This window comes from Opisthorchis viverrini, assembly GCF_000715545.1.
Source record: "Opisthorchis viverrini unplaced genomic scaffold opera_v5_223, whole genome shotgun sequence".
In the NCBI taxonomy this organism is placed as follows: domain Eukaryota; kingdom Metazoa; phylum Platyhelminthes; class Trematoda; order Opisthorchiida; family Opisthorchiidae; genus Opisthorchis; species Opisthorchis viverrini.
The window spans coordinates 556,369-570,506 of NW_008751880.1; the positions used below are offsets into that span (position 1 = coordinate 556,369).

Below are 14,138 nucleotides of genomic sequence, written 5' to 3' on the forward strand. Positions count from 1 at the left end.
GAAGTGTTGAAGAACTTTTTTCTTCAATGCAGTGTAAGAAATATCGATTGGAGATTCAGGATATACTAAATTTTTGATCAAAGTATACACCTCCTTGCCAACGAAATGTAGGAAATATGCAGTGAGTTTCTTCTCATCCATTTCGGATTTTGTGAGGCACCATATGTCGAATCGTTCCAAATAATCCTCTACGTCACGCGCAGTTGAATTAACATCTAATGGTTCCATTCCGGCAGGCATGATGAATTGTTCCAGTCGCGACGCCAAAATATGGGAATTAAGTTTCGTACGTATATCGGTATAACCCGACAAACTAGAAATCCAGAATTCAGCGAAGAGTGGCAACCAGCACGTATGTATTCGAATTGGCGAATATGTACAGCATATGGAATATTAAAACAAGAGAATAATGAATAGAGCAATGAATAGAGCATCAGTCATGTTCATCACACACTGCATCTAGAAAGATATTCGATTACTTCACCTGCTAGGCATTTCTGATGGCGTTACTACACAAGGTCTGTTTTCCAAGCTATACAATTCTTATCATTTTCCCGTTCTACCTGAAAAATTGCCATACCTGCTCGTCTTGGCAGGCGCCATTTGTAGCATTATTTGGTGACACCAACAATTGTTGCGTAAGATGCTGAAACGCGGAACATCAACTTATGTCGGTTATAGCGGTCAGTATGTATTTTCGTAAGCCCCCCCCCCCAAACTCCTCCCAAAAATGGCGCACTTGCTCCTTTATACTACCATTAAGAGCGGAAAGGACCACACCATTCTTGTAGATAAACATAAAAATAAAACAAAATTTGAAAAGTTTAGTGAGATTAGAGCGATGCAATCCAATTTGCTCTCACAGCTTCCTTTAGGTTTATTTGTAGCAAAGGATGTTCCAGCAACTGAACACATAATGGCCAGATATTTTCTAAGAGGCAAGCTGTAAGAATTTCATAATATTAGTCTGTTGCATGCGGCCAGTTTACAGTGTCGTGAGGATTGTTTCTCAATGATTTTTGATGTGGATGTTTTTGTCACGTTACTGAGTGAAGACTGCGACCAGATGCCCCTAGGTGAATAAAAACAGGGTATATTAACAAGATGCCTCAAGGATGATTTATCGTTAAATCTTTTGAAACAGACCTTTGCGAAAATAAAAACCAATGAATTTGAATTTTTTAGTCCCATATCCAGGTATTGGAATTTGGGTGCAACTAGGGCATCGTAGAAAGTTTGGCGGTGAGGCGGAGCCAGAGATTGGAGGCCACAACGATAATAAGGTATAACAAATTGGTGTATATGTTTACGCTGAGTTCGGTCAAATGCAAATACAGAATGCGTACCTTACAGCAAGCGTTAACAGAGTATTTTAGAATAAAATGAATGGAATATGTTGAGAAAAGAAGAAATCAACTTACTTTAATTCTTAAATAGAAGCATCATCTGTATAAAACAAGAATAAAAATGGCTTCTACCTCTGTTTCATCACTAACTTAGACTTTGTCACCGATCTTTCGACAGTCGGAACATTTGTACTTGGTCACAAACTATTTGTGGCGTGCTCAGGAAGTCAACGTTAGCACGGAGTAGAATTCAGCTTTACAACAATAAGGGTTACGACAACTTCATCCACAAAAGCCATTACAATTATAAATTTCGGTAGCAGTTGATCATGGATTCGAACGATGTTAGCTTATTCTTCTATCTTGAATAAGCTAAAATGCGCTCCGGAGGAGGAAGTCCACATTCCCCAAATATGTTGACACGCTAATGACCAGTCATTACCTTCTTCAGAATTTGTGAAAGTAATATTCTTCGCACATGCTTTGAAAAGCAAACATTTCTTTTTTACACGGTTAAAGAATAGCACACAGCTTTTTCAGCGCATTATACCGAGTACAGTAAGTCGCTATTGGCATTCTCTCAAAGCGATCTTATATTCATCGTTGATTTTTTCACAATTCGCTCACCGTTTATTCATACACGGAGGAGGGCTGTAAAAGTCCACCATGGAAGCGTTTACTGAAGCATCTAAAGTGGCCATTCTAGGGGCACAACTTCCTCATCATTGAATCTTGGTGAAAATTCCAGGATACGTAGTGCAGAACACGGGCAGCAGTAGTAAAGCGGTGACGGAAAACAGTAGATGTAAAATTGTTGAAAAATATGCTCGATATTTATAGCTGAGTGACTACAATAAAAGTGTCTGCTTAAACCGCAAAAATCATTCAATGATCCAAACCAGACTAGATATCTTCTGAACTTGGCAGCATTCAAATCCAGTGCTAGCAAGTCAGAGCCCAGTCTAAGGTTAAGGTAGTTGAAGATACAAAATCACCTGGTCTTAAATCTTCCTTACTCCCAACTAGGCAGACAATCTGGGCCTGAATTGCGCCATTACTGGGCTCACTAGAAATATACTGGACTTTCAACAATATTTTAGAACTAAGGACTAGAGGAGTGGTTTTCTGAGCTAAGATAAGAATATCTTGACCCATTTCGACCAAGTATTATTCTGATTCAGATTGACAAGAGCAAAATTTAGTCGTGTTCACATCAGCCCTATCCTGCGTTAACATCGGACTGGGTGGTAGCTGGCTGTTTGGATTGCGAGTGTGCCTGTGCCTCCAGATTCCAATCCTCATTTTCAGGTTTGAAAACTGTTCAACTGGTTCGCGTCAAGCGTGAGCTTAAAAATTCTTGACCGTTGTATAAAAACAGTCATGAAGCCTGTTCTGCAAAGTCACTGGCCTGCAATACACGAACAAAAAACCCGATAAATTTTGCCTCCCATGATTTTTAAGTTTGCGGGTAGAGGGAGACCCCAACACTGGCAGCTTCCGCTGCATTGCGTTCACTACAAGAACGTCATATCCGCGTAAACGCGGCGGTATTTGAGGACAAAGAAGTCAAGGTCAACACAGCGAGCAAAGCGGTTTAGGTGTCCCAATCTCTGAAATATTCAGTCTCTTCGAGTGTTCCTTCTACAGGTAAGGTTAAGCACCATTCTAAAATGTTGGCCCAATATTTATTTGCTAGTGTGGAATCAGAGTAAAGACACAACCAATAGTAGGTGGCTAATCGATATATCACGCCATAAACAGCAACGATGTGAACATTTTCAGAATGGTCTGCAAAATGCAAACTTTTTAAAGCGAAATGCACTCAAGAAGAGGCCATAGGTACCAACAACACAAGAGAGTGGCAGAACACACAGGGGAACTTGGCTAAACAAATCAACCCTAAGTGCTCCGATACAACACAGGTAAACTTTTTAAATAAATTATGCAGACATGGATAATTTGACTTGCTCCATCGGTTTTCACAAGCTTCCGCAGAAATATCTAAAGGCACAACGTTGTGGAATTGAAAGTACCGCTGCTCTAGAGAATCACAACTATATTTGAAGAGGAAGCCATGGCTTTAAACGCCAAATGATGTATTAATAGAGTATCATGCCACACAGTGTATCCACCTTTGCACCCCGTCTATCCACCGAGATATTTTTTTTCTGGATACACAGCCTCTATCTATAATACATTCGTCAATATGATAGGCCTTCCAATGAAGAATTGTCGGCCCCTTATGGAGGAGAAATGTGAGGCCATGAAATAAACGCCCGGATATAATATAGGAGTTTCGTCTTGTTCGGAATCAACTACAGAAGTATGACTGTCATACCAGCAGTAGAATTCCTGATTATCCCCAGGCCTAAGCCGGCCATGGGCTATCACCGTGTTTTTGGATACCTTCTGAGTAATATGTTTCGACAGGAATATTTTTCTCATAGGGGTGGTATATTATAGCAAACTAATATGCCCAAACATAGAACCAACGCAATCAACCCGGGGTGAATTCGCATGAGACATCTCTCTCTTTTCTATCATATTCTCCTGTTATCCTTTCGCGTTCGTCGCTTGCATTCACTTTATATGTTTGTGACCATGGTCCTCAAAAATAAAGGATAATAATAGTGTCACGTTGAAACACCTCATCGTAGTGCCGACCGGATAGCACGGGCGTTATTCTGGGTGAGCTAATGGTCCAGCAACACTAGATAGAGCCAACAGCCTTGTTTCATTTTACCTTGCTGGTTACTTTCGACACAGTGTAGCACGTATCATATTGTGCCTCTTCACCAGTTCCAACCTACTGAGCTTACGTGCAAAGACTGTGACAAGTGCTGCCAATTGAAAGCTGGCTTGGTAGCTCACAGTGAAGTTTGTGTCCGTAAATTGTTGGCACAAACGTGGTTGCCAAACTGGTATGCACTGATTGCTTCCGTCCTGTAAATAAGAAGCTTCTGTGGAGCAGTCTTACCTCTAACCACGGGCATGTGAGCTATTTCTGGTCACCGAACTGGTTGCTGAACCTATTATCGTGGCACCGGACGGTCATCATATGTACGATACTAAGTATAAAAAACAAGTGTCCGGCTAGGATGGTATTGCTCATCCAGGATATTCCTACAGAAGTAGTCTTAATAGAAAAGAAGTCTCATGCAGCTAACTTTCCCCTTTTCAAAGACTTTCTTGAAAAACAGTCCAGTTTTCACATTCTAAATATGTCCAACAAGTCTTAATGAAGTTTTTCCTAGCCAGTTTAACAATTCTCTATTGGTATATTACAGTCTGCTGAAATTCGAGCTATAGCGGAGTAAACCATTATGGTTTCCTAAAAAATATTATTCTGTCTTTCCGGACATTGACCTTCAACGATAACTGAGCTACTTATTTTGTTGTTGACATCTTCCATTCTAAGGGTTTGGTACAAAAGTTAAGGATATTCACTTAAGAAGCACTTCGTGTGGCGTATCCTTCAAAGCAATACTGATTAGACAGGATGCTGTTTACGTTCATCTTCTCAACAGGAGGTTATCTTTATGACTTTGGACCTAACCAAAGGCGTGCTGAAATGTATGGAAGAACACATTTCATCCATAATTCTACCACAACTGCAACAAATACCGGATCGTCCTCAGGCAGACAGATCACTTCTGACCGGCTTCAACAAGGATGACCTGGTGGATAATACCTCCAACTTCCTTGACCTTCTGTGCGATGCGTCAAACATTCTTGACACCCAGGTAACAATATGTTAAAGTGTACAGTGATTTGTTTGAATGGGCGTAGTGAACATCAAACTCATTGTCCAAGTTCATACGATTTTGTTACGCTTAGTAGCAAACTTATAACTGGTCGGAAGCTAGCAAAGGCTTTTTGTCCCTCCGCCCTTACTTCAACTGATTGTATAATGAGCACCCTAGCGTCACCTGAACCAGCAATCAATTGAAACATTTCACACGAATTCCCACTTATGCCATTTCTGCCTTAAACTATAATTGGGAGAGAGCTCATATAGGTTACCCAACACAAAATAACTTATCTACGAACATGGAACCGAGGTCGACAATTAGACAGCTCGCAATCTTCCACGTGCACACCAAAACATATATTCACTTCATCACTGTTGGAGCTTTTGCTGATAATAAAAAAAAGCTCTGCGCAATAAAGCACGGCTTCACCGAATTTGGCTGAATAGAGTAGAACGAGGAAGATGATAAAGTTTTGTTGGAGTATTCGGGTTGTAAAATCCTTGCAAATGCCAGGGTGTAGATTGATCGGGTTGTGACTGACTGACCAAATGGCAATCGAAGTTTCACTTTGACAAACGACGATGCAACACAGGAAACGATGTTTGTCAGAGCATAGACGACTGAATAATTTGCAATCAAACCAGTTGGCACTTCCATTGTGCCCACTGACAGGCGATGACGCATGGACATCTAAGATTATAACAAAACAGCGGCCCCTTATCCCTGCTATTTCATACCGAATGTCTCGGTATAAGCTATATCTCGAAATGAGATAGGCTACTGAACATCAGCTGAATCGACATAAGGTTCGACGTCCCATGAAGTAACAACTAGGACAGTGGCGGTGGATGGTACACATCTGAGTATTTACTTTCGTGGCCTTGTTTCTTAGTTTCTTTTGAATTGATTGGCCGAATGTGTTTGTAGTGTTTGTCTGTTTGAGTAGGAATACTACTGAAGCGAAGAAGATATTTGAAACATTATCAACGGGAGGTTTTTACACAGCCTTTGTGATTACATATTCGTAAGCTCACTCTACAAGTGTTGACACGATCAGCACATAAGAGCTATACCAGAGTCACTCGGCAAGATAGGTAACTGAATTTGCACAGAAACAAAAACACAACATGTTCCAAAGCGAACACTTGGCTCATTAGAAAATTTTCTCCATCATGAGAGGAAAATCCATGGACAGTCCCCCTAACCTTTTCCAAGATTGCGCATTGTATCGGTGGATGACCACGTCAACTTTTCCAAGCCTCAGAAAATTATATGCAGATTCGAACTTAGTTAATCCATATCAAACTTAAAGTGGGCCCAGAAATCCCCGTAAATTGTTGGCTGGCGATTAATAACCTAGACCCTCTTTGAGAACTCAATAAAGCTATTGGTATCCAGTTCATATTTTGTCTACAGCGCGGCCTAACAGTATTCCTCATTCCCACATCTGGTCGCCAGGACTTCCCGTTAGCGTATGACAAAAATCAATGCTCCCGCTTACACCCTACTTAGTCGCTCCTAATTTTTTCTAAGCCTATTGACAAAAAGCAAACCTATCATGGGTTTGAATAGTTAAATCTGCGGCGAAAAATACGCAGATAACTTAATTGATGGTTTGAATAAGTTGATTCATCTAATCCACTATGTTTTATGGTTTTTACGACGGTCCGGTCACTGGTGCTTAGTAAACAAATAAAGTAAAATGGCCTCATCAGTTAGAAATGCTGGTTTGCTAATATAACTGTTGACTTGGAATAACAGTCAAAACAATCGCCGACAAAATATTCAAACCAAGGGAGCACAGGACCCAACTGTCACTATTCATAATTACAAATAGAAGAAGGTGCAAATTTTGTCAAACATTTTCTTTCTGGATTCATCAGATAGATACATCTACATACCTATAACACGAAGCGAACATTTACGAGCGGAATTATACATTACTGCAATCTATTCCAGTAGTTTCGTCACTGCTAATCATAGAAACAATGCACTGCTCAAGTGCGATCGCTATTCTTCCTGCAAATGGTGTGGTGATTGTTAAACTATGTTATTCATGCGTTACTCTGAGCATTATCGACTAATATTGGTCTAAGTTTAGTAGGATTACGTTATGGTCAAGCTGGTACTTAACTCCCCGTGGGATGAATTTGTCACGAGTTTTCATCACTCATCGGTAGATACCGGTAGAACCAGGGATGAGTAGAGCGCTACTTCTATACGACAGACATCATTTAAGCAAAAATAACGAAAAATCGTTATCGGGCCTGATGATTAATTATTCTTAAAGTGCCACTTTGGCTTAGAAAGGTATCTACTACCAATCATGAGTTTTTTCTCTTCAGATGTAGTATGATACCCTCACAATCATACAGAATTAATTTAAGTGTACGTACAAATCATTTCCTAAGGATATAAAGAATGGAAAATTCCAGGCTCAATGAAGTTAATATATTCCACGGTTTACTAGAAGAGTATAGAAACTACGGTGTGCACTGCAGTAATGCTTCATAGTATATGAAGCCTAAGGTATGTAGTTTAGGTGCAATGACAAGCAATATGGGGCAAAAGCGTTCATCGTGACCCACGAATTGGTGGAAAGGACAAGTGGTTTCCTATATTGATTATCGTTTATAAATTTTTAGAGGGGAATGCTATGGAAAGCTACAAAAAGGAGGATAATTGCGCCGGTACTATTTGGAGTAGCTATCCTAGGACTGATGGTTCTGTTAGTCTAACTGTCTGAATCAATTGCAACTACATTCTTTAACTGATACCATAGTCTTAGTTTAGTCTTAGTTTCGTGAAGCAAGAATCAAGCCAGAATCATAGGTTCATCATTTGATGGATACAGCCAAGTTATTTAGAAGGGCGTGACCGGCGAGGCTGATTTCTCTCACCGGAATATTAGAAGGTTTTAAATATTTGAGTAGATAAGTCAACAGCAACGAAATTGCCATCATATTGGTAACGTGCTTAAAGTTGCTAGTTCACACCTTAGAGAGTAGGAGACTAGTCTGTTTAACAGAAAAAATAAAACAGCATAAACCAACTTTAGAAGGGTTGTTCAAGGTATCACCCTGTCTTTTGAAAGAACATTAGAACGTTTCACTATCAAGCAGAAGAGCACCGATGATGACGCCTCGAGTTTCGAAAACGCTTGTGCAAATCAGATACCGAGTTTGGTGATCAACCCAGTAACCATTTCAATAACTGACAAATGGTACAGGCAGTGCGTGATTTCATGTCTCATACATCTTACAGTCCAGTCTCAAGCCGGCAGGCACCAAACTGATGGAACGGCTCAGTCAGCTCACATATTCGAATGGATACCACGCGGACCCACAGCTCGTAATGGACGCCGAAACATGCGTGTTGACATGGATCAGTCAGCTGGAACAAGTACGTGCTGATTAAGATATCGATATCGGTCTTCCTAAAGTCCGCCTCTAATTGGTGATCATTTTCCGACACATGCCTCAGAGCTCCCAATGGGACCAGAAACTCCCTACTATGGGCCTACTCTGCGTTTTTTCCTACAGCCTCTTCCTAATTTTACAGCGAGAGGTGCTCATTCAGTAGATGAATCTTTAGAGACGAAACGGTCAGTGATATTACTAACTAACTAATAGGTCAACCAAAGACAGAATCGGCGTCATCACACCATGTGTTTTGTCTTGAGATAAGCGAAATATAAGATTGGGCATCACTGCTTCAGCAGCCTTTTTAAACGAATTTACTCATAGGGAGTAGCATTAGTCCCTGTTTGAGCTAACCACTCTTTAGTCCTTCAGTAGAGCCACCGGATGACTATAAATAGTCGCTTTAGAAAACCGAAGTGTCCAAAGTGAATTATGGGATTTTCAACGACCATATCTCAACAACGGGTTCTTCAGTGTTTTGTGGTTTCTAAAATATTGCCTTAAAATTCCATTGTAGCCTGCCATATGAGTGGCAAATAGACAAGTCATGAAAAAAGGTGCATTTTACGTGCCTTTCATTTTTCCAAAGGAACTCACTCAAGACAATGTCTCTAACATTTTCGCTAGTTAAAAATAAACGTACACAGTGTTTTTTTGGCAGTCGTTTGAGTTAGGGTGTCAACTTTGAGTAAGAACAGGATTTCTAATAGCTAAATATCATTATTTTTCTTTTTTAACTGACTTCAAACTCATAAGAAACATGCCGCATTGGATTTATTGGCGTTCGTTTGAGAACGATTCATTTTATGCCAAAATGTATGCACACTATGGCAGGGATTTAAGAGAATTCCAAATGAGGTGAAATGGGATGCAACGTTAAATAATGTTGTTCATATCAAATTCACACTTATGATAGGCCTGGAGATTTTGAAAAACAGAGTTAGTATTTACACATACGCCTGAAAAAACGGTTTATGCTCGTCATTTATGCGATCATTAGGAGATCGGTGTAGAAAAAGAACAATACGGTCTACTAAACTGTCCATCAAACCACAGAAAATTTAGTTGAATGATCGTGTCTAGTGTTTGCCTTGAGGGATTATCCATCGAGTTCCCTCCATAACTTTCTGTGACTGTAACGATATTTCCATAAGCAATCCAGAAAAGTAGTAAACATCTCTGGGGGGGGCTTTTATGGTGGAACTCCCCCCTCAAAAGCAATAACCAATTGAAAAGAGAATTCTATATCCCTTACATTTACAAAACATTGTGCGTCAAAACTGCTGGAAAGTCGTTACTCGAAAATTGCTTTTCGTCCACAAAAATAATTTTGTTGCGATATTCTCCTTTGACTGACCATTGTAAAATGACGCTGGCCAAATATACCGCTGCATACTTTTTGGTGAACATACTGAGAGAAGTGCTTTTAAGACCACCCTATTTTTCTTCATTACCTCGGCTACCTTTGAACCTGGATTTATGAAAGTTGGCATACAGTTTATTCAACGTGTAGTTTCGTAGTAGAAGGTAGTAAGCTTCAACTGTGTGAAAAGCTTACTCTGGTGGTTCAAAGTGTTAAGAAAGCAATCCTGAGTTGAAGGCTATGAGACTAGATCAGTAAACCGTACCATAAGTGTAAGCAACGCAACATGTACTATTCACTCTGGCAAGAAAAATATCTTGACGCTTACCAATGGCCAGTGATTGATTTTGACAAAGTACATGCATGCAAAACAGTAGAGTTAATGAGTTCTAGCCACGAATTGCACAATGTTTACCGGTATCCAAACTGAACGAAATGAACGTGGACTAAGAAAGGGATCAGACTGAGCTGAATGCTAGCCAAAATAAACACACCATAGGTCGTTGTTCACAAGGCTTTGCGGAACTTTTTGTGTATCCTTCAGTCAGGATTCGTATTAGTAGCTCATTTGGGTCAAAAGAAGGCTTCCGTATGCGAGGTACATCCAGATGATAAGTGAAAACTGTTGATGAAAAAAGTGCGTCGTAGGATAGTGAAATGGTTTCTTCAGTCTTTCCACATTGTAGACCAAAAAGGTGAACGACATGATGTGGCTCTTAACAAACAACAGTCACGACGGTGTAAAATGGAAATTCAGTAGTGTGAGACTCATGAAGACCCGAATTTGGATCTTGATTGTCCAAATAGCCCGGTGTGTTACCGGCATGGTGTTGTATCTGTGCGGTGGCCGAGCTATTGGTAAGCCTGCACTGAGCCTGCCAGACTACGCGATAGGGAGAAGACAGAGAACTGCGGACACGGCTGTATTGCCAGGACAAAACGTACAGAGCATCTGCTTAAATATATAGGATGACTACTTGGCCAAATATGGTCATTCACCTGTTCGCTCCGTACAGCCAATGGTGGTGTTCCGGTCGTGAACATTCTCAGGCCCACTACGCTGGTCGTGTGTTGCTAAGCCGTTTGGTGAGAGCCGCCAACTCACCCACTTTCCGGACGTGTCGAACCGATGATGACCTTCGGGATGCGTCACTCTCTGCATATGTACTTTTTCTTCTGTCTGGGCGCGCCCTGACACATGGTAATTGACCGTCGCAATACATTTACAATAAGCGAGGCAACCTCGTTGTCTTGGTCACGGTTTTTGTAACGAAAACTTTGCTGGCTTAAAGAGTCAAGCAAGCAAAGTAAATGTTAAATGGCCGGTGGCAGTATACGATAACATGACGATGTACGTCTACCGGTGGAGGGAAAGTTATCTGATATTGCAATATGGCAACAATAAGGCAGTGTATTTAACCTAACTCGCTAAACTGATAAGGGAAGTTCCAGTGAGCACTACGTCGGATTACATCAACAGTACAACAGTGAGACCGATCACTACCTATGCACACTGCATGCCTACCGTAGACGACGATACAACTGGACAGCGACAGGCTATTCCCTAATCCACTGGTCTCGCTTAGGATTGGGAACGTGCACAATCTACTACGAAACAGGGACAGAATTAGTTTAAATGACTCACGAGATCTCTTGTCTCTAAAGGATCGAAGTCCTCATCTCTGAGTAACAAGTTTTGAATGAGAAAAACCGGTATATAGTGCTGCAACAGTGCTCAAAAAAGCCTAGCTTTGCTGACGATAACGTAATGCAAAAATCCTTTTTTCAAGACAGGAATATTCGTTACATCGATTACGAGGGAAATCAAAATGACTGAAAAAACTTTCATCCCTAGCTCCAAACAGTGCACCCAAAGATTCCTCATTTTAGAATAACCACAAAACATTATGAACCGCACTGTAAGCCAATAACACTTCTGTCTCTTGCTAGACGAGACACTGCAATCGGCATTACTGGCGGGCTATAATATGCAGCTGCTGGACCGTGGTATAAATCTAACCATGAACCTACAATATAGAAATATTCAACCCATGAATGATTAATGTGATAGACAAGAACCGAGTAAAACGCAAGACTGTGAGGTAGGTATTAGTCCATGAATAAATTAGTTGAATCCTCAAAATCCGTTAACTAATCCCAGAGGTCACAGATATGTTGCAGTTTAGAAACTGAAGCCCGAGGAAGTGTGCGGTTGTCTCTCTCAGACTAATGGGTCCAACTATTGTCCTGGGTTAAAAAGTTCAGTATGCCCTCTAAGTAAGCGGTAATCTATGGCGGAAATAGTTTTATTTTCTCCCTCGGGCATTATTCTTGGGAGAGAATCACTCTACTGGGATCTAGTGTTCGTATCTCACTTCACAATCCCTAACGTCATGGGCTTCTCAACAGAAGAGTATTCTTACACATAAAGGTGTTGATTGCGCTGCGCACCCGAATGAACCTAAGTTTTATTGAAACATTCTGCGGTGCCAGCCAACGTTTCATCAACGAGTGAAGAAAGCTGGAATGACAAGTTGTTGACAATAGCGCTAGAGCACACTAATGAAGATTTTTAAGAGACACTATGTTCAACTGGTATTCGTAAAAAGCGGGATCAGTTGGAGACGACGTATTTGATAAGGGCATTCAGAGCATGTCAGCTAGGTTTAACAACGGACAAAATTTGATTTTTTATATATCGTAGTCCGGCTGGTTTGTTCATTAGAGAATTAGCGAATGCTAACTCTACCCTCGGCCATGTGGATAACGATTTTTGTGACTTACATTGTATTGCCTTGTTCCACTATGATGTGATCTTGAGTTACTTGATGCAGGTTAACAGTAACATAAAAATTGGCCCTTGAACCTGGGTTGGAATGATCAATTAATGGCATAGTCTAATCCTTCAGTCAACCAACTACCTATGACCAGGCACAGAGACCTAGAATCATACGTCGCCTGGCGGCAGACATTCAGCAAAGGGGCCAAGTGGTATTCCCTTGCTCGTGGTGAATAGTTCAGATGTTATAGTCAAGTAGATGTGTTAGTTGCTCACTTATTATTTTAATTCACAGAACAAAGCAGACTAGAAACAGGCCCCGTCGACCTGATTCGTTCACCATCTATTTCTTCATTTATCCAAAGTCAAATTGATCATTTCTAGCTGGAAGTCCATAGGATATGGAGCTTGGCTTTTCCATATGAGAGAGAGAGCATGTCAGAGATTCTGAACCGGCCTTTTATGACAAGGCTTTCTGGTTCAGTGCTGAGTCAAGTGTTGTGTATGACGGCGGATCCAAAAGAAAACGTCTTCGTGATAATCATTTATTTTCATCTGATTGTCGGTTGGGTTCATCCAGAAACTATTCAAAATGCGTTTATAACCACTCTTCCATTCACCCTTTTACTATCATCGGAAAACAGTTTGTTTTGAAGCCTTTGGCCTATTAGGCCTACTCTTTGTTGATAATACTGATTTCCAACACATTAGTAATGAGTGCGACGCGGTCAAAGTTATTTCTTATGTTTGCACACTGGGATCATGGCCGATCGTGTATTCTTGAAGAAGCATATCAGACTCATTCTGATAACGAAAATCACGTGTTCCTTGCTTTTTATAGGTTTTGGCCATTTCGGATCAGATACGCAAAGAACCTGGTAATACGGGACCCCGAATAGAGCTTGACTACTGGCGGCGACGAATGGCAACTTTCAACTGCTTGTTAATCCAAATACAGCAACCTGCTTGCAAATCCGTGATTGCTCTTCTACAAGCAGGCAGATCACATAACGTTAAGGTCGGTTTGCCATTGGTATGGCTTATATCAATGTTTATGTTATTTTGTGGGTGTCAATCGGTCTTGAAAAAAAAACGTAGAGCTCTGAATGCCTAGCTACCAACACAGAGCAGCACTGTCTAGAAAGATTGTAATGATTACCGAGAACATCGAGCATGGTCGCACTAAATTATAGTTTCACTCGAGAGTGTGCACAGGTATTTTCGCCTCGTTGGCTGTTAACCTTTGGGTGGTAAACCTATCGAAAGTCTTCTTTTGTGTTGCGCATCTGGAAGTTTAGAACTGTGAACTGAAAATTGACAGTTTTAAATGGTAAACCATTTGGATTGAGCTTGGATCGTTTAGTGCTTCGGAACTTTCAAAGCCTTTTTAACTATTTAGCTGAATTTGATTACTCATTGACATCGAATTAATCGTTTGGTAATTCTCTACCTATCAAGGAACATTCTCCATGTTGC

The 14,138-nt window shown here is 40.7% G+C and overlaps 1 protein-coding gene across 1 annotated transcript in view; it reads left to right on the forward strand.

Annotated features, from left to right (window-relative positions):
• T265_14604 (hypothetical protein) overlaps positions 1-14,138 on the forward strand; it is a gene marked incomplete at both ends in the record, with an annotated part of 78,313 nt that overhangs the window by 2,670 nt on the left and 61,505 nt on the right. Inside the window, 3 exons of the mRNA XM_009174372.1 lie at positions 4,874-5,089; positions 8,363-8,500; positions 13,504-13,695. Coding sequence (XP_009172636.1) covers positions 4,874-5,089; positions 8,363-8,500; positions 13,504-13,695 — 546 coding nt within the window. The remainder of the gene's footprint in view (positions 1-4,873; positions 5,090-8,362; positions 8,501-13,503; positions 13,696-14,138) is intronic.